The sequence below is a fragment of the Strix uralensis genome, chromosome 1 (genome assembly GCF_047716275.1).
Source record: "Strix uralensis isolate ZFMK-TIS-50842 chromosome 1, bStrUra1, whole genome shotgun sequence".
NCBI classification, from domain to species: Eukaryota; Metazoa; Chordata; class Aves; order Strigiformes; family Strigidae; genus Strix; species Strix uralensis.
The window spans coordinates 174,725,163-174,745,571 of NC_133972.1; the positions used below are offsets into that span (position 1 = coordinate 174,725,163).

The following is a 20,409-nucleotide window of genomic DNA, read 5'->3' on the forward strand; positions in this document are numbered from 1 at the left end:
CCCATGTCCAGGCCGGTGCTGAGTATCTCCAAGGATGGAGACTCCACCCCAGGCCAGACCTTGACCACCCTGACGGTAAAAAAGTGGCTTCTCGTGTTCAGGTTGAGTTTCACGTGTGTTCACAGAATCATCTCGGTTGGAAAAGCCCTTGAAGCTCCTCCAGCCCAACCATGAACCTCACCCTGACCGTTCCCAACTCCACCAGATCCCTCAGCGCTGGGTCAGCCCGACTCTTCAACCCCTCCAGGGATGGGGACTCCCCCCCTGCCCTGGGCAGCCCATTCCAACGCCCAACAACCCCTTCTGCAAAGAAATCCTTCCTAAGAGCCAGTCTGACCCTGCCCTGGCGCAGCTTGAGGCCATTCCCTCTTGGCCTGCCGCTGGTTCCTTGGCTCAAGAGACTCATCCCCCCTCTCTGCACCCTCCTTTCAGGCAGTTGCAGAGGGCCAGGAGGTCTCCCCTCAGCCTCCTCTTCTCCACACTAAACCCCCCCAGTTCCCTCAGCCGCTCCCCATCACACCTGTGCTCCAGACCCTGCACCAGCTCCGTTGCCCTTCTCTGGACACGCTCGAGTCATTCAAGGGCCTTTTTGGAGTGAGGGGCCCAAAACTGAACCCACTCATCGAGGGGCGGCCTCACCAGTGCCCAGCACAGGGGTCAGATCCCTTCCCTGTCCCTGCTGGCCACGCTAGTGCTGATACCAGCCAGGATGCCATTGGCCTCATTGGCCACCTGGGCACACTGCTGGCTCATTGCATTCGTTAGTGCCCACGGCCTCCTGCCCTGAGAGCGGGCACCGCTGAGGAGACCCTGGCTCCCTCGTCTTTCCCCTCGGCCCGTGCATAGGTGTGACCCCCCCTGCCCCTTCCCAGCCCTGTGCAGGTGCAGGACGGGCCTGTTCTGGCTCCCCAGCCTCTCTGCACGCAGAGCGGGGGGAAAGGCCATGGCGGGAAGGCCCCCAGCAGCTGCCTTCACTAAGGAAACCCCCCCTCCATAAATCAGGGAGGGATGTGGCTGGGGGGGGGCAGCGGGCAGCCTCTGCCTTCCCCCTCCCAGCCCAGGAGCCGGGGACCCCAGCGGTTCCCGTGTGCGGTGCGGGGAACCCCAGCCCATCCCTGCCAGGGGTGCGGTGCCGCAGCAGGAGGTGACATCCTGGTGCCTCCCCCACCGGTCTGCACCCCCCCGCCCCTTCAGCTTCACCCATCGTCCGTCCTGGGGAAGGTCAGGGCCAGGGTGCTCCTGGGCTCCTCCGCAGCACCCCTGGGCATGGATGTGAGGTGGGGGGGGGGGGGGGGGGTGCAGAGGCTGCCGGACCCTCAACCTGCCCGCCCTGCCCACAGCTGAGCTGCTGCTTGTCCCCGGAGCCGCAGGAGGGATGGGGTGAGGGCACGGGGTGAGGACACAGGACAACAGCACAGGGTGAGGATACAAGATGAGGGTATGGGGTGAGGATGTGGAGTGAGGATGTGGGTAAGGATACGGGATGAGGACATGGGGTGAGGGCACAAGGTAGGGGCATGGGGTGAGGACACGGGGTGACACGTCTCTGTGCTCCTTGCTGGGAGCAGAGCCGCTGCCCTGCAGGGGGGGAGGAGGGTCCCTGGCAGAGCTGCCTGCTGCTGCCCAGCTCCCCTGCCTTCGGGAGGAGGCGGCCTTTGCTGGGAGGAGCAGACACAGGTCCGTCTGTCTGTCCCATCCAGAAGTGCTGGAAATCTCGAAGTCCTGCTTCCAGCCCTGTGCTCTGCTCTGGGCTTCCTGCCTGGGTAGGAGACCCCCCCCAGACCCCCCTGGACCCGTCGATCAGGCCAGGGCAGTCACACATTTACTCCGAATTGTGCTGTTCTGTGCCGTGGCTTTCAGGAGCAAAGATCTGTGAGAGAACTGTGGCAGGAAGGAGCTCACGCTCCTGGGCACCCGTTCCCTCGCCAGCCCTCGGAGGAGAGAGCCGGCCTCGTGTGCTGGAGGGAAACTGAGGCAGGTGGGGATGGTGGATCGCGCTGGGAGGTCTCGACTGCTTCAGGTGGCCTCCGAACCCCGAGGCCCTGCTCTAAGCTCTTCGTTTTGGGATGTCCCATTTGAGCACTGGAAGTGACTGGGATTTGGCCGAGGGAGCCGGGGACCCCTTGTGTGTGTTCCCCGTCCCGCCGCTGCTCCCCGCTCGCTCACCCTCCTCCGTGGCTTCTGGCTGCTCCCGCAGCCCCTTCCCCATCCCGCTCACTCCAATTGGAGCTGACGTGCTCTATTTGTCAGAGATAAAAAATAGCGGAGGAGGAATGGAAAGACAGGAGGCACAGGAAAGCAGTTTGGTAGTTAGAGACAGAGGAACAGAATTAACGTGCAGTGGGGGATTTGGAGCGAACACTGCATGCATTGTAATCTGATAGGGGCAAGGGAAAAAAGAGAGACCGAGAGAGAGAGGCTGACCCCGAATCCCCGGGGGAGCCGCGGGGAGAGCAGGAACGAGGAGAGAGTGAAGGATTCCAGAGGTGGACTGGCTTCCTCTTTCACCAGACAGACACAGGGGAGACGGGCAGGGAGCCAGCGGCGTACCTGCACTTCCCATCTGAGCCAGGGACAGCTGGAGCTGCTTTGGGAGGGGGCCGGGGGGGGCCGGCGGTGGGGAGGGGGCACGCAGGCCACGCTCGGGGCCGGGGGAGACCGCGGCAGCACAGACCGGGAGCCATCGCCGCTGCCGGGGAACGCGGCCGGGCAACGGGTTGAAAGCGGGTGCGATGGGGGGGTCCCGGGGCTCCAGCGTGGCGGCACCTGCCCCGGCTCGGGTGGGTCCCAGCTGGCAAGCGTTGAGGCGAGGGGGGCAAGCAGCGGAGCGAGGCGAGGGGGAGGGTGGAGAAAAAGCTAACAGCAACTAAATCAGAGGAAGAAAGGCCTGCCGAGCCGTACCAGCGGGGTCACATGTGTTTCCTGGCAGGCTCGCAGGTGCTAAGCAGGGATGCAGGCAGGGAGCACCTTGTGATGGATCATGTGGTGAGCGCGGCAGCTCGTTCCCCCAAGCCTGGGGACAGGGCGCTGCGAGCGGGGGGCTCGCCCGGGCCAGGCTCCTGCTGCCACCGCGGGACCCTGCCGAGGCACCCGCAGCCCCGTGCCCACGTTCTGCTGCGACAGACGCTAAATTAACGACAGCCCAGAGCCAGGTGTTGTCACACCAACCGCTTTTGGGTGCTGCCCCGGCTCGGCAGTGGCTTCCCCCCCTGCTCTGGTTGAGCGTCCTCCAACCTGCCCCAGGCCCTGGGGTACCTGGAGCCGTGCGGGATGGGGGGGTTGTGGCAGCACAGCCCCCCGCACTCGGGCTGGGGAACACTGGCGGGGAGATTTGTTGCGGGGTGCGGACCTTCGCCGTCGGGCGTGAGGGTGGGGAAAGGTCCTGGCTGGAGGAGGGGGGTCAGACCCTCCCCGCACACATCGGAGAGCACAGCGTGGCTTCGGCTGGGAAGGGGCAGCGGGGAAACGGCCCGTTCTGCCCGTGTGCGAGGGCTCAGCGCTCGCCTCACAGCCCGCCGTCGGCCAGAGCGAGCCGCAGGACATTTTGATCGGCGGAGGGCCCCCGCTCGCTCGCTGCGAAGCCAGAGCTGAGCTCTGCCTTAAACCCCGAGAGCCGCAGGCGGCGGCTGCTTCGGCCGGGGCCGTTTGGCAGCGGGGTTGACCACACAGGAGAGCACCCCGGCCCATCCCGGAGTGCCCCGTGCGGCTCCCCGGCGGCGGGGGGGGCACGGCAATGGCAGCATCGGCCCCGCCAGAGCGGCTGGGCACGGCCCCCTCCCCCAGCCATCTGCGGGTTCCTGCAGGATTAAGCGGAGGAAATCTGGAATTGGGTTACTCTCAATATTGAACCTGCCATTATGATGGTTTTTATTTTGTTCTGTTCCGATCGAATTGGATGCAGCCTCCTTTTTAGCCCTTAATGGCTTGGCTTTGAGAATTTCCTTCAAAATTACACCACTGGCTTCCTGTTTTTAGAGCTCCCCGGAGCCCCGCAGCCGTGTGGAATAGCTGGGGAAATTGATCCCCGGAGCCGAGCTGGAGCGTTTGAGTCCTGCCGTGCCTGTGGGTGTGTGCGGGCGTGTTTGGGCTTGCTTCGCTTGCTTTTTTTATCGTTTCACTCTCCCCCCGGGGCCGAGGGCTGAGCGCTCATAAACGGCGTTAGTGCGTGCCTGCGCAAGGAGAAAATCCCACCGACTGGCAAGTCTGCAGCCGCGCTTTCCTCTTCTTGCCGGGGTGTGGGGGGGGACAAACCGGGGCCGCCGGAGGACCCAGGATGGCTGGTGGCCCAGGGAAGGGCCAGGTCCCCCCAGGCACTGCTGCTGCAGCCGCTGGGGCCGTCGTGGGGTGGCGAGACCCGTCTCTTAATTTCTGAAACGTGTCTGCGTGCGAATCGGCGTGTGCTGACAGGCTGCTGCCTCTCTGGAGGAAACGGGACCTGCCAGCTCAGCTGCTCCATCCCTCGTCCTGCCCTCCTGCCCGCAGGGTTTTCCCCCGTCAGAGGTTCTTTCCCAGCACCAGCGTACGCTTGGGAGCAGAAACAACCTCTTGGGGCTGTCCCGGAGCTCCGTGCAGCCGCCTCGGGCTGGGTCAGGCTGAACGCGTGATGCTGGGCCTCGCCTGCTTGGGCCCAGGTTGCTGCACGTGGGATTTGGTGTATTTGCCTTTTCGGAGGCTCCCGGCATCCTTCCGCTGGCCCTGGCTGGCCGCTTGCCCTGGGGTGGGCACGGCTGGGCCACCTCCAGCAGCCCCCACGTGCAGCACGGGGCCGCTGGTCGCCGGCGAGGGCTGCGGCCGCGCCCGGCCCCGGCTGCTCTCAGAGCTAACGCAGAGCTTCCGTTAGTCACCGGGGACTGGCTGGAAAGCGTTTTTCCAGGCTGCAGATCCGTGAGGCTTTCCCTGCGGATCCGTCAGCAGGTAGAAGAGCAGTAAGCAGTGAACTGGGGATCTGGAAAGGTGCAGGAGCAGAAAAGACCAGTGACACTGCTGCCCTAAAATGTCCCGGCTCCCCAGCAGCGCTCCCAGTATCCCAGCAGTGCTCCCAGCATCCCAGCAGTGATCCCAGCTCCCCAGGAGTGCTCCCAGTTCCCCATGAGTGATCCCAGCATCCCAGCAGCAATCATTCCAGCAGCTCTCCCAGCATCCCAGCAGCATTCCCAGCATCCCAGCAGTGATCCCGGCCCCCCAGCAGTGATCCCAGTCCCCCAGCAGTGATCCCAGCTTCACAGGGCCCTGCCCCTGCTCTTCCCAGTGAGCTCCAGATGCACTTTGACTGCTCTCGAGCGCAGCGAGCATGCAGCCGCTCCCTCTCCCTGCTGCCGGGAAGGATCCCCCTCTGCTCCCAGAGCTCTTGGGAAGGGATCCCAGCCCTCTGTGCCCAGAGCTTCCAGGAGGGGATCCCCCTCTGCACCCAGAACTCCCGGGAAGGATCCCCCTCTGTGCCTGGAGCTCCCAGGAGGATTCCCCTCTGCTCCCAGAGCTCCCCAGAAGGGATCCCCTCAGCTCCCGGAGCTCTTCCCCACCTTTCCCCCTACCCATGATGAGACCCCCCTGCCCCGTTCCCATCCATCGTCACCGTGTGAGGGCTCCGGCTGCCTCGTGTGTGTTGCCGCAGTCGGTCCCTCGTCGTCGGGGCAGCCCTGGCCCGCCCCCCGCCCCCCCCCCCCCATGCCAGGACTGCGTGGGGTGGGGGGCCACGTCCCCCCGATTCTCTGGAGCTGTTTGGGAAAGAGATAAACAGGTTGGACTTGACCCGCCGGCCAGGAGCATGCGCGGCTGGATCGTGTTCCCCGTTGGCTTCGGTGCCTGGGGAGCGATGGGGGGGGGTCAGCGAGGGGAAGGGGTGTCTGGGGAGTGATGTGGGGGGGTCAGAGAGGGGAAGGGACATCTGGGGAGTGATGGGGGGGGTCAGCGAGGGGAAGGGGTGCCCAGGGAGTGATATCAGGGGTCAGGCAAGGGGAAGGGGTGTCTGGGAAGCGATGTTGGGGGTAAGGCGAGGGGAAGGGGTGTCTGGGGAGTGATGTGGGAGGTCAGTGAGGGGAAGGGGTGCCCAAGGAGTGATATCGGGGGTCAGGCCAGGGGAAGGGGTGTCTGGGGACTGATGTGGGGGGTCAGCGAGGGGAAGGGGTGCCCAGAGAGGGATATCGGGGGTCAGGTGAGGGGAAGGGGTGCCCGAGCCCTGCTGGCCCCGCAGCTGGTCAGCCCCGCAGTTGGCCTTGGGCCAGTCCCGTTTCCCTGCCGCCATAAAGGTGTGTTTAAAGAGCTTTTTCCTTTCTTCTCCGAGACCCCTGGAAGCCTTTACTAGCTAACCTTGCATTTTCACCTGCAGGGTTTTAATAGCTCGCCAGCTGCACGTGTTGCCGAGGGGGACGGGCAGGGGCTGGGGGAGGTGTGGGGAAGGCAGCGGGGGCAGCCATGCTCAGGCCGGTGCTGCCGGGGGGGGGCCCCCTGCACCCCACAGCCACCGGGTGTTTGCCCCAAGCTGCCCCACACCAGGGAGTCAACTGGGGGAGTTTCACTAAGGCCACATGCTGGGTGCTGCCCTTGGGCCACAACCACCCCCAGCAGCGCTACAGGCTTGGGGAGGAGTGGCTGGAGAGCTGCCAGTCAGAGAGGGACCTGGGGGGGATTGATAATGAGCCAGCAGTGTGCCCAGGTGGCCAATGAGGCCAATGGCATCCTGGCTGGTATCAGCACTAGCGTGGCCAGCAGGGACAGGGAAGGGATCTGACCCCTGTGCTGGGCACTGGTGAGGCCGCCCCTCGATGAGTGGGTTCAGTTTTGGGCCCCTCACTCCAAAAAGGCCCTTGAATGACTCGAGCGTGTCCAGAGAAGGGCAACGGAGCTGGTGCAGGGTCTGGAGCACAGGTGTGATGGGGAGCGGCTGAGGGAACTGGGGGGGTTTAGTGTGGAGAAGAGGAGGCTGAGGGGAGACCTCCTGGCCCTCTGCAACTGCCTGAAAGGAGGGTGCAGAGAGGGGGGATGAGTCTCTTGAGCCAAGGAACCAGCGGCAGGCCAAGAGGGAATGGCCTCAAGCTGCGGCAGGGCAGGGTCAGACTGGCTCTTAGGAAGGATTTCTTTGCAGAAGGGGTTGTTGGGCGTTGGAATGGGCTGCCCAGGGCAGGGGGGGAGTCCCCATCCCTGGAGGGGTTGAAGAGTCGGGTTGAGCCAGCGCTGAGGGATCTGGTGGAGTTGGGAACGGTCAGTGTGAGGTTCATGGTTGGACTGGAGGAGCTTCAAGGGCTTTTCCAACCTGGATGATTCTGGGAGTCTGGGGAGTCACTCTCACCCTCACTGAACTCCCCTGTAGTTTGGCTCCAGCATTTTGGCTTGGCAGGTCGGACGGGACTGGGGGAGAGACCCTGAGAAGCCGGATCAGGAGGTGTGGGGAGAGGGGTGACGGCCCCCTGGCGAGCATTTGGCTCATGGGTGTGAATGTGCCATTAAGCCGCTCTGCTGGCAGCAGGTCCAGGGGCTCTGCCCTTGGTTTGGGGATCATTCCCAGAGCAGCCCGGTCTCTCTGGATCACTGAGGGTACAGCCACGGTGGGCAGGAAGATCCCACAGCCAGGCTGGTGATTTCTCCATCCTGAGTGTCGGGCTCGGGGCTATGGCTGGGATTTGGAGGGTCGAAGCCCAGGGTAGGTTGTAGCCCAGGGTGGGAGGGAGTTTTGTGGGGGCTTAGATGGAGAGTTCTGATGAGCCTTTCTGCCTGGAGGCAAGTTCAGTTCAGTTTAAACTGAAAGAGGGGAGATTTAGATCAGATCTAAGGCAGAAATCCTTCCCTGTGAGGGGGGCGAGGCCCTGGCACAGGTTGCCCAGAGAAGCTGTGGCTGCCCCCTCCCTGGAAGGGTTCAAGGCCAGGTTGGACGGGGCTTTGGGCAACCTGGGCTAGTGGAAGGTGGCCCTGTCTGGGGCAGGGGGTGGCACTGGATGGGCTTTAAGGGCCCTCCCAACCCACACCAGCCTGGGATTCTGGAAGGTGGAGGGCAACAGGCTGGTGCCCCCCAGCCTCAGCTCTGCTTCGTGCTGCGAGTGTGGAGGGAGGGGTCTCCGAGCTGTTGGGCTTTAACCTGCTTGCAAAATGGCCCATTCTGTTTCTTTCTGTCCCACTTGTGGGTCTCCCGGGCTCACAGCGAAGGCAGCTCTTGTCCCCTGGAGCATGTCTCGGGTGCCTGACGGTGGGTCGCCCCGCGGGGGCCAGCTCTCAGCTCCGGAGCCCTTTGCTCCTTCCTCTGCCTCCAGCAGGAGCTGGGCCTTGCTCCCGGAGCTCGCGGCTCTGCGGCACGTCCCAGGCGCTGGCGGCCGGGGCTGGTCTGGAGCAGGAGCTCAGGGGAGAGCTGCGGTGCCCGGGGCTGGCAGCGAGGGGCTCGGGGTAGCCCACCGAGGCTTCTTACCAGACCCACGGGAGCCAGCGGCTGAGGGAGCCACAGCCCGTCTCCCCGTCTGAGCCAACGGGACGTGGGCAGACGTGCGAATCCTGGAGCTACCTGTGACTTCAGAGAGCAAATATGTGGTGGAAAATTGCTCTGCGCTCGGGCAGGCCCTATCGCACAGCTGAGAGCAATTGCCGCTGGGCTCGCTGTGGCCGGGCCCCCCGCGCCAGCCGGCCAGCCGAGCCGGGCTCCCGAGCCCCCAAGGCTTTTCCGCTGCCGCCGGTGCGTGCGTGGGGAGAGCATCTGCGCCGGGGAACGGACCTGGCTGCTGCCTCCGCTCTGCTCTTGGCGTCGCGCGGAGGCCGGTGCTGCCGGCAGCGCGGCTGGTGAGCGCGGTTAAAGCTGGGGGAAAGCTGCAGCTCCTGCTGCTCTACCTGGGCAAGCACGTCCCTTCCTGGCCGGCTCTGGAGCTTTATTTATTTTTTTTTCCCCCTTCTCCACCCGCGCTCGGGGCCCGTGGGGTGGCGGTGAGCTGGGAGAGGAACGCGTGGCTGGATCCCTGCGGGATCCGCTGGCAGCGGCTCGGAGCTGCCGCCTGCCAAGGTCTGTGCGGCGCCGCGCCTGCCAGGGCATCGCTGCTCACACCCTCCTCTTCCTCCAGCCGTGGCTCGGGTGCCTTCCGCACCCCCGTGGGCTCGCCAGCACCATTCTGCCGGGCGCGCTGCGCCGCCTCGCCGTGTTTGGATTTGCCTGAGCGCCGATCCCCTGTCCCTGCGTGACCGCAGCCGCTTCGGTGTGGGTGGGGACAAGTTGGCAGCGGCCCTTGGAATTGGTGAAGCACCACTTAAGTGTTGAGTGTTACGACCTCATCTGCAGGACTCGAAAGGACTCCACTGAATCGAACTTTTCCTCCCCAGTGCCTCCAAATTTCATTTCAACGGTATCCATCACTGCTTGTGTATGCCTTTGAGTCCTGCCGGAGAGGCAGGGAGCCTTTCCAAACCTCTTTCTCCAGCTTCGAAACCACTAATATTGAAATTAAAAATATAAAAATTTCCATCTCCGTCAAGCGGACCGCTTCCAAATCCTTACGTGCAACCCCTGCGCCCAGCCAGGCTCCCTGCGAGCGAAGCACCGGCTGTGACAAACCAGCAGCCCCGTGCTCGGGGCCTCTGAACCCTTCGGCGTGAAGCAAACGGGCTCTTCCCGCTCCGCTGGTGCTGGGGGAGCGAGGCCGAGCCGTGAGGCCGCCCTGACACGAGCTGCCTCTGACGTTCCTGGATCCCAGGGCCATGCGGCGTGGCGAGGGGATCCCCCCCGCCTGGCAGGACAGTTTGGGGGACGCTGTGCCCCCCCCCAGCCCGGGGCAGAGCTCCCTATTTCCCGATCTTCGCTGGACTGGGGTGTTTGGGAGGAGGAGCTGCACCCCGCAGTCCCGCTGCTCCCCTCTCGCTGCAGGGCACGGCCCCGGCCCCTCCGAAACCCACCCGCAGCCCCCCCAAATTCATCCCAGGGGAATCGCAAAAGCCCTTGGTTATCTCAGCGGGGGCTGGTGGCGGTTCCCCTCTTGGAGGGACAATGTCCCACGCACAGCCAGGGACGAGGTGTGGGGGTCCCTGGGGGGGTCAGGACACCAGCTGACACCTCCTTGACCTTCCCGCCGTGTCGCCGCTCGGCGGGCAGTGGCTGGCTCCATGCTGTGCCTCCCTTCCTCCTCCTCCTCCTCCTCCTCCTCCTTCACCCTCTCAGGCCCTCTCACCGCATCCTCCCCCAGCCCTTCTGCCTTTTCGAACCCGGAGACACCATTTTGGTGACAGAAGCAGCGTTTTTGGTGACGGAAGAAGCGTTTTGTTGCCCCGCAGCCAAAGGCCTGGGGAATCTTGGTGCTGCGGCGTGTGCGTGTCATTTATTTCCCCAGGAAACTCAGAAACTGCAGCATCTGGTTTGCACCCAGTCCCTGCTTTTTATCGGCTCCTCCAGCACAGGGGGATCGGTGCACCCTGCGGGAAGGGGGTGTCTTTGTCCCCCCCCCGGGGTCCTGAGGGCTGTGCCCGGTGCTGGGGGAGCAGAGCTCGAGCTGCAGCTCCATCGCCGGTGCCCAAAGTGGGTGAGGGTGGAACCAGAGGTTGATTGTGCAAGGGGAGGGGGGTCAAGGGCTGTGGAAGGAAGGAAGCTCCTGCGCCGAGTCTGAACCATATTCATTTTTAATTATACAAATTGCTCAGGCTTTATATTATCATATCAATGACATGAAACACCAGCATGTATTGATTAAACTCAACAAATGCAGCACCCCAGGACTCAGAGTTCAGGGGATGGAGTGGCTCAAAGCTGGAAGGGGACGGGGATAGTGGGGTGTTCCCGTAAGCGCTGCTCAAGTCAGAGCTGGGCCGGGGCCCGTCCGAGCGCCGGCTCTCCCCCGGGAGCCTCCGTGTGTGGCGTCCGCAGAGACCGGGGCAGGGCCTCCCCTTCCAGGGAGCCCCCAGAGCGGGTCCCTTTGCCCCTTTGGCTCGCCGGGCAGTGGCTGCGTTGCCGGCGCGGAGCGTCCGAGCGTTCCTCCGAGCCACCACGCGTGGCCCTGCAAAGTCCTGCCGCGTCCGCGTTCGCCTCCCATCCGCCGTCACCCCTCCGAGCGAGCCGGGAGGACGCCGGGCCTCCCCCGAGGCGCGGGTCCGGGTCAGGGTAAGGTCCTCCGGGGTGACGCCGCGCAGCTCTCCCCAGCAGCAGGGTGAAGGCAGGAGTGTCCGTGGCTGTGGTTTGGTGTGTGTGGCTTTTCCATCCTTCCTCCTTCTGCTCCTCCTTGTTGTCCTTCCTGAAAACTCCCATCATCTAGCTCCGAATCGCCGTCTTCCTGTCTCGGTCTTTACTCTGCAGAGAAGGAGGAGAAGGCCAAGTTAAAAAAACACACCTGGGGCTGGGAGTTTTGCCAACACGTTGGCTCCAAACCGGGAGCCTCTCGCTCCTCCCCGCACCGGTGCTTGGCAGGAAGGTCCCACGGCAGCTCCGCGCCGAGAGCTCCCGGGAGCCGCCAGGCAGCTTCCCCTGGGCGTCAGTGTCGTCCCTCCAGGGGTTCGGAGGGGTCAGGGGCGGCGGGAGCCACGTCTGCCCCAAAACCCAGCTCCTGCCAGTGCCTCCCCTTGCCCGGGGCCTCCTGGGGATGCCCAGCACTCCCGCTGTGCCATGCCCCTGCCGCGGGCACCCACCCAGCCCCTGCACAGAGGGAGTGTCCCTGAGCGAGCCCTGAGCGAGCCCTGAGCGAGCGGCACAGGGCAGTGCCCGGCACGGGGCTTTGCGACCCCTCGGTGCAGCCCTCGCCCCTGCGGTCAGGACCTTCTGACAGGGCCTTGGGAACACCGACCCGTCCCCGTCCAGCTGGTTGCCAACCGCGGCTTGTGGGCAAACTCCCTGTGCTGCCACAGAGTCCTCCCGGCCAGCCCCTCGGTGAGAGCCGGTCTACAAGTCGGGCTTCACTCCCTGGGTGCCAGGAAAGTCCCCACCACCAGCACCACCAGTACCACCACTGCCACCACTCGCAGCACCACTGGCACCACCAGCACCACCAGTACCACCACTGCCACCGTTACTGCCACCACCACCAGCATCAGTACCACCACTGCCACCAGCATCATCACCACCAGTACCACCACTGCCACCAACACCACCAGTACCACCACTGCCACCAACACCAACACCACCAGTACTACCAGTACCACCACCATTACTGCTACCACCACCAGCACCAGCACCACCAGTACCGCCACTGCCACCAGCACCACCACCAGCACCTCCAGCACCATCGCTGCCACCACCAGCACTAATACCACCAGTAGCACCACCAGCACCACCAGTAGCGCCACCAGCACCACCACTGCCCCAGCCAGGTGTCTGGAGGCTGAGCTGGTGCTTCTGGTTTCCACATGGATGGGACTCGTGGCCGCCCGGGGCTTGCCCAGGTGGGGTTTGCCCAGGTGGGGTGCTGGTCTCCCCACCCAGGGACCAGATGAGGTTTCCACCTCTCTCCTCCGCTGGCCCGTGGCTTGCCAGCGTGGCCGGGCCGTGGCCACGTCCCCAGGCTGGTCCGCAGGGCTCGCTGTGGTGCAGCCTCCCCCACGGCTGCACGTGCAGCCCCTGCTCTGACTCTTCCTTTGTTACCGGGGGTGGGGAGGGGAGGGGAAGGGGAGTTCAGCTCAGAAATGGTAAAATTAAATTTCCCAGATGTTCAGGCCCCAGGAGTTCTTGTGCTGTCTGGAGAGGAAATGGGGATTCGGAAAATCCCGCCTCATATTTTTTCCCCTATCACCTTGCCTTTCCGCTGCCATTAAGTGCAGCAGGAACAGTAAATTACAGGGCTGCGGAGCCGTCCCATCTCGTAGATACCGTGGGGGGGAGTGGGGGGATGGCGCTGGGGCGAGGTGCTGAGCTCCTGGGCTCTGCCCGTGGCTCTGGGCAGCTCCCTGGCACTATCCCTCCAGCCCAGCGCTCCCCGCCACCACCCCAGGCCTAAATTACAGGTCTCTTTGCACAAAACCTGAGGACAGGCCCAGACTCCGGTCCCCGCTGGCTGCTGCCAGGCCCCGGCCGTCCGGCGGGCGCAGTGACAGGGTGATCCTGCCCTGGGTGACAGCAGGAGGGACGGGGAGAGTGCTGGTGGGGAGGACACCAAGCTCCCTGGCTCCCTGGGCCCACGGAGCCTCACCCAATGCTGGCGCCCGGAGCAGCTGCTCGGGGCGTGGGGAGGCTGCGGGTGCCGTGCGCCCCCTCCAGCTGCCTCCGCAGACCCCCCCGGCGCAGGACGCTGCCGGCTGCTGTCGCGGAGTTGGTTCTGCCCAAACCCATCGTCTTACAAGTTCCTCGCTTCGCGCCAAATCCCAACCCGCTCAGTCGAGGCTGCCCTCAAAAATATTCTCCCTCCCGAGTGATGGAGCCCCAAAAACTGGTGGCGGGGGGCTCTCGGGGGCGGCTCAGCCAGATCTGGCCATGCCAGCGCTGCCATCCCAGGAGCCTCGTCCCCTCCGGCTTGGTGAGGGGTCCCTGTGGGCCAAGGTAACCCCCCCCCAGACCCACACCCTCCCACACCCTCTCTCTGCCCCAGCCCTACTGCTTCGGGGAGATGCTCTGGAAAGGTCGGTGCCGCACTCCTGCCCCATGTTGCCAGCGGCCGGGGCGGGCATCACGCAGGAGCTGGGGGGCCACACGCCCATCACCCTCCTCGCCCCTCTCTGCCAGGGAGCACTGTGGCCCCGCTGCCCCACATGCCCCTTCCCCTCGAGGAGCAAAGCACCCGCGTCTTCCCTCAGGGGGTGTCAGCGGGACCTGCAGCTGCTCTGGCCCCTCGCACAAAGCTGGGGGTCACCAATCCCCTGCCTGCACCCCTCCAGCTCCACACGGGATGGGGCACAGCGGACATCCCCCCCCATACCCTCCCTTTGCTCAGCGAGGGGGGCCTGGGGGCCGCAGGGGGTGGTTTTATGGCCTTGCCATGCCCCAGGCTCAGCTGCTCCTCTCTCACGTGTTGCCCAGGCGGGGGGGATTAACGCCGCGTCTGTGCCGTGACCCCGATCTGCCCTCTGCGGGGGTCCCAGCTGCCCCCCGAGGGGACAGCGGGAGAGCCAGGCAGTGAGCTCGTGCTCTGGGCCCCCGGCGAGGGGGTCGGGAGGTCTGGGTTCCCAGAAGAGCCCTGACACGGGGCACAGCTCTGTGCTGCTGGCTTAGGTCGGATGCTCTGCTTGGGTTCGGTCTGCTCGGGGCTTTGAGCTGTGGTCACCCTTGCGACACCTTTGAGCTCCTGGGAGGTGTTGGTGCCCCCTCCCCGCTTCGCTTTCCACGCAAACACGTGCTCCCACTCCGGAAGATGGAGCAGCCGATGCCGGATACTCGTCCCTTGTCACTTGAACCAGTGTGTTATGGCAGCACCAACTGCTCGGGGTGACCCACACGCCTCTGCCCCCTCGGTCTGTCACAGCTCTGGGCGAGGCCGAGGGCTGTGGACGTGCAGAGGACACCGCGAGGGGCCCCAGCCCCGGAGCGGTTTCAGCCTTGTTTGGTTTTGGACTTTCTGGGTGTTCAGACAAGCGCAGGCCGTCTGCAAGCTGCCCTGTGCTGTGGCTCTTCCCAGCAGCTCTCCCAGCCCATACGGTCGCTGGTTTTCCGTGTGTCTTGGCGGGGATGATGACACAGGCAACAGCCACAAAGGAAAACCTGGAGAAGCACAAACCCCTCCGTGGGCTGGCAGGGATGGGGTATCCGGGGCGCCGTGGGTCCCCTCTCCCAGTGCTCGCTGAGGGCCGTGGCACAAGCCGGCTGCCCAGCGATGCCAGGGACCGGGATGCTCCTCCCAGTGTCCCTCTGCCCGAGGCCTGGTCCCCACGCAGGTTTTTAACCTTTTGGTTCAATCTGGGGGAAGTGGCAGGAGCCTGAGCAGCCGCCGGCTGTTAGCAGAGCTCGGCCTTCCTCCGGCGGGCAGCAGATGCCTCTACATGAGTCATTTTACAGAAGGATTTTTCCAGGGAGCTGGTGGTGGTTTCAGACCGATACAGGAAAGTCCCTGGGACGAGGCGGTGTTGGGACGCCCGGGTGCGAGTCACGCAGCACGAATCTGGGCAAACCCCTCTGCCCGCCAGGCTGCTGCTCAGCCACCAAAAGCGGGCCAAGGCCAACACCGGGCGAGGAAACGTTGGCAGAAAGTTTGCTGCCCTCCACAGCGTGGGATGGAGACAGGGTGGGCACGGCGCCCCCGGGGCCTTCGGGGAAGGGGGAGATTTTGGGGAGCCGGTGGGCTCACAATGGGCTGGCACAAAATGGACAGGCAGGGCTGGTGAGAGGGGCAAACGCAGGGGCTTGCCGCAAAGGAGATCCCTCACGGGGTTACCCTTCCTTTGGCAAAGCCTAGAGAGCTGGGGATGGAGAAAGTCACGTACCATGGGATCGCGTCGGTTGAAGTGACAGCGTGACGTGTGAGCAAAAAGACGTGGCGGAAAATCTTTCTGACAGGGACGGGTGGGCCAACGACCTGAGCGCGACGATTTTTATCCCGGTCTGGTCAAGCTGCTCTCCTGAAGCTCAGCGCGGAGCGAAGGTGTGTGTAGGGGGAGGAGAAGTGGCTCTGCCACCTTCCCCCAAGGGACGGGTGAGCGCGAAGGGGGTCCCTGCAGAGCTGCCACACGCGTTGGCGCTGGGCCGGCTCTGGGCGAGTGGTCTCGCCCGGAGCTGGCTTCTGCCTGGGCTGGTGGCCACGTGGCTCTCCAGAGCCACTGCAGGGTCCCTTCCACCCAACCCCAGACGGGCTGTGAGTTCCCAGCTGCTCTGGGTTTGCAACTCCAGAGGAGATTGTTTTCATTTCCTCACCATTTGTCAAAATACCTTCCTGATAAAAGATGGTGTATTTTATTCCGTTAACACACAATAAACCCTATCGAGTTGTTATCTGGCCGTAAAATCGCACGCACAGAGCGAGCGCAGTGCTTAGGCACCGTCTGTTCAGTCCCCTCTTCCCAGCGTGAGCCCGACCTGGCTTATTTCTCACCCAAAGCAAAGTGTCTTGTCCCCTTTGACAGCGGCCGAGGGTCTGACCTGGGGGAGGTTTATCCCCAAGAGCTGCAGGAAGGGACGTGGCCCATGTCGGCCCAGAGATCCTGCACTGCTCGTCCTTTCCACATGCCTCGGCACAGACACGCCTGTCCTGGGGGTTGCTCCCACACAGGAGCCCGTGCTGGGAGCGGATGGAAAAGCGGCCATGGGGATTTATCAGAATTGATGGAAAAGCGGCCATGGGGATTTATCAGAATTGATGGAAAGTGGCAATGGGGATTTATAGGAATTGATGGAAAAGCAGTGATGGGGGTTTATCAGAATTGATGCAAAAGCAGCGATGCCAGCAAAAGAGCCAGAGAACTTGATCTCTGAAGCTGTTCCAGGAGGTTTCGGAACAGGCTGGTAACTTGGGGGGGCGGGGGGGCGGGGGAGTTTTCCAGTTGAGCCCGGGAGGAGCTTCCCCAGCTGCAGGTTGTGTGTCTGAACTGGGGCAGCGCTGGCGGGAGCGCTGTGCTGGAGCACGGGGGCTCTCCCAGCACCTCCCTCTGCACCCCTGGCCCGCTGCGGACGGTGACGCCGGGGCTGGTGGAAGCACTCGGCCTCCGGTGTGTGAGGAAGGAGCCCCCGTGTCCGTCTGTCCGGTGACCCGAGGTTTGGCAGCGCAGAGCCCGGCAGACACAGACTCCCGGCGTCGTTCCCTCCCGCCTGCTGCTCCCAGCTCTGCCTCCACTCATGAACTGGGAAGGGACTGGTGAGGGGGATTAACGGGGTTTGGGGCTTTCCTGCTCTGAAATACTCGAGCTGTCAGAGTTTGCTTGGGACGGGGTTTACCGCCACCACTTCATGCTTAATGAGCCTTGAATCCTTAACAAAGACTTCTCCCTCTTCAGGGCGTTCCTCACTGGGGTTAAACGGGTTCAAACGGCGGAGCGTGCGCGCACAGCTCCGACTGCCATCCCGACGCCTCGCCTCTTGCGCTCTCCTCTCCCTCTGCCCTGCCAGAGACCATCTGCGCCATCCAGGAGACCAACAGGTTTTTAAAACCCAGCCCCGCAGGGCACAACTGCCTTGAGCCAGGCTTAAGGCTCTCAACAGCTGCCTCCTCCGTGTCCCCGCAGCCCCGTGTGCTTTCCCGGCACTGCTGGAGAAGGTCTGCTGGGATGGGCAGAGCCGTGCCGGTGACAGCCGTGCAAACAGCTCCCGGTGCTGTGGCAGAGCTGCTGCTGAAGCTGGATTTTCCCAGCCTGGCTGCCGGGCTTGTGTCCTACCCCACCAGAGCCGTGGGCCTGCACGGCAGGTGGTGGCCCGTGCCAGTGCCAGGCGGGCATGGAGACGGTGCTGCCTGCCAGGACGCCACAGGGAGAACACCCTAAAGACATGGGGTTGAGAGCCAGGAGCAGGGGCTACTGGGTGAACTGGGCTGGCCAGGGCGTTACAGCTCCCACTGGTGCCCTTGGCAAGCCAGCACAGCCATCCTGCTTGCCGAGTGCTCATGGGCCAGTCCCCCTGATTCTCCAGGCAGCCAGTGCCATGGCATTGGCCTCAGCGACCCCTCCATCCCTGTCCCAGTACAGCTCCTCGGGCCACCAACCCCACGGCTGGGTGTGCAGGGCCAGCACAGCCCTCGCCCGGGCAACAAACCAGCCCCGGGAGCCGGCCTGGCCACTGGCATCGGGGGTCTGGGAGCCCCGGCTGCGGCCAGCCCTGCACCCGGATCGCTCTCGCCTCTCCGTTTGCTGCCTGCGCGCTGCCGCAGGGGAGACACAGACTCTTCCCAGCCTCTCACTTTCCCTGTGCCTCTGCTTTCCAGCTCCTAAAATCTCTTCCTCGCCCTTGGAGGGTTTCCCCTTCTCCCGTGCAGTGAACGCAGCTGCTGGGGGCTCTGGCCAGCGAACCGGGACGTGCTAAAGGGAGGCACCGGCTTCTCCCCACCCGGATTTTGGTCTCGCCGGAGGGTTCTGACGCACTCGCCACGGCCTCTTCGGCTCTCCCAGCCATCCCCTTTTCCCCTCATCTCGCACCAGCCCGACAGCAGCGAACCCCCCTCCTTGCACGGCCCCGGGGGTCCCCACCGCGGCTGGCGCAGCCCCCTCCAGCCGAAAACCCCGCGGGGGACGGCGTGAGCGGCCACTTACCAGCTTCCTCTGGTTGCTGAGGCAGAAAGTGCAGATCTGTTTGGGCTGGGAGTTCTCGGTGTCACGCGCGGGGGGGCTGCTGCCGCCGTGGTGGTAGAAGGCAGGGGTGGTGTGGCAGGGCTGCCCGTCCCCGCACGCCTCCCCCACCAGCAGCACGTTCCCCAGGTGGGAGATGTAGCTGGAGGCCAGTCTCAAGGTCTCGATCTTGGAGAGCTTTCTGTCGGCCGGCTCGGTGGGGATGAGCGTGCGGAGGGCGGTGAAGGCGGTGTTGACGCTGTTGGTGCGGTCACGCTCCCGCGCGTTGGCCGTGTGACGCTGCCGGGGCTCCCTGTTGATCCGGTTGGGTTTTTTGCCGCTCCTCCGCTTGCCGGCCTTGATGCCGTAACCGTCGGCGTCCAGGTGATAAGGTTTCTCATCCGAGCCGGAGCTCTCGCTGCCGTTCTCCTCATCCTCGGACAGCATGCTGATCTCGGGGTACAGGTACCGGCTGGGGGCCGAGCGCAGCATGGCAAAGGACATGTTGGGCGCCAAAGGGGACACCGGGGAAGCCGCGGGGGGACCGCCGTGCTCTGCCGACCTCCTCCTGCTGCGGGCGGCCTCAGCTCCAGGCGCTCATGCTGCTTCCCCAACTGGGGTCCGGGGAGCCCCGACTCGCGTCGCCCTGCCTCCGGCTGGGAGGTGCTGCGGCGGGGGGACCCCCTCGCCAGCTCCCCGCCGGCTCTCGCCGCGCAGAAGGGGTTAAGGGCTGCTCGCAGGCAGGGCTGCCTGTTTCCTCTCCCCACACATGTGCATCTTAAGACTCGGAGTGTGGCAGGAGCGGGGAGTTTTATAGCAGCAGCAGTGGTCAGCCAGGCCCCTCCTCCGGCTCTGGCAGCCCTGCTCGGCTCTGGAAGTGGGAGCTGCTCAGGCTCAGCCTACCTGAGCTCACCCTCCAGCCCCGCGGGGGATTTAACCCTTCAGGGCTCGGCCCGGGGGTCCTGCCCGCGGCTGGGGGGGTGCTGGCGAGGACAGGAGCCCTCACTGGGGTTCACCTGCCAACTGCGGGCCTCGGCTGCGGCTACCGGGGCAGCATGTGGTGGGCACATGGGTGCTTGTGCAGCGTCCTCGCCCACCGCCGGCGTGGGCCTGGGGGTGGGCACGGTGCTGCCAGGGCTGGGGGGGGGTCGAGGGGGGTCCTGGGGTCTCTACATGGTGGGGTGGGAGGGAGGGTCCCCCAGCCCCGCGCCTGCAGGGTTCAGGGGCAGCCTGTGCTGGGGACGGGGCTGTGTGTGTGCATCCCCCCCCCTGGGCTGGGGAACTGGGCTCCTGCTCAGGATTAGTCCCAAAGAGAACCCCTGCGAGCGCTCCCCCCTTCCCGTAGCTCGACCAACTCCATCCTGCTGCTGCTGCTGCTGCTGCTAATGGGGCAGAGAGGGAGGAATTAACCCTTGCGGAGCCGCCCGCCGGCTCAGCGCCGGCCCGCTGCACGCCTGCGGCTTTAATTCCCTTCCATTTCCTCGGTGGGTATCAGGAACGGCCTTTCTGTCTGCACCAGTCACATAGTGGGTGCAGGTGTGGAGCCCACTCCTGTCCCCGTCACCTGTCCCCATAACCTGTCCCAGTAACCCGTCCCTGGAACCTGTCCCTGTAACATGTCCTTGTAACTTGTCCCTGTAACCCCATAACCTGTCCCCATCACTGTCCCCATCACCCGTCCCCATAACCTGTCCCCGTAACTCGTCCCCATAACCTGTCCCCGTAACCTGTCCCTGTAACCCCGTGACCCGTCCCCGTGACCACACCAGCTCTGCTGAACCTGCAGAAACCGGCACCTGCTGCCAAATCAGACTTTGCAACCTGCCCCAAACTACCCCCCGCGCCCCGTCCCGCGCCGGCTCATCGTGCGGCGCAACTCGGGCCCGCTGCTCTGGGGACGGAGGGCTTGGGGAGCCAAGCAGGGGTCCCCCGCTTCGATGGGGGAGCTCCTTCCTAAAGGAGCCGGCCCCGGCTCTGCTCTGCCAGGCTTTGGCTCAGCCCCAGCCAGATTCTGTGGCGCAGATCGTGGGCCCGGAGCCACGCAGGGGCTGCGAGGCTGCTCCGGAGCTGGCGGGTCCCTCGCTGCAGAGGCAGAGGGCAGGTGGGGGGGGGGTGGCCCCAATGAAGGCCTTCAGCCTCCTCCTCTGGGGTTGGGAGGGTGGGAATCCCCCACCGCATCCCGGGATGGGCCCGGGGAACCTGCGGATCTCCCAGGCTGGCTGTGCCTGAGCTGGCAGGGAATTGCCTCGGCTCCGTGTTGCCTCGCTCTGGCCCCATAACCCCCGAAAATAGGAGTTGTGACATGAGGAGCACACACGTAACCTCCTAAAATGTGAGTTGGGACTCGGGGAGCACACA

The 20,409-nt window shown here is 64.5% G+C and overlaps 2 protein-coding genes across 2 annotated transcripts in view; one reads left to right on the forward strand and one right to left on the reverse strand.

Annotated features, from left to right (window-relative positions):
- Window positions 1-20,409, forward strand: part of BOP1 (BOP1 ribosomal biogenesis factor) — a 65,501-nt gene that overhangs the window by 32,062 nt on the left and 13,030 nt on the right. The window lies entirely within an intron of this gene.
- Window positions 11,102-18,670, reverse strand: SCX (scleraxis bHLH transcription factor). The gene is made up of 2 exons (XM_074889612.1): window positions 18,037-18,670; window positions 11,102-11,239 (listed from the first exon to the last, which is right to left on the reverse strand). Exons 1-2 carry the CDS (start codon window positions 18,553-18,555, stop codon window positions 11,201-11,203), a joined length of 558 nt encoding a protein of 185 aa, XP_074745713.1. The 5' UTR covers window positions 18,556-18,670; the 3' UTR covers window positions 11,102-11,200.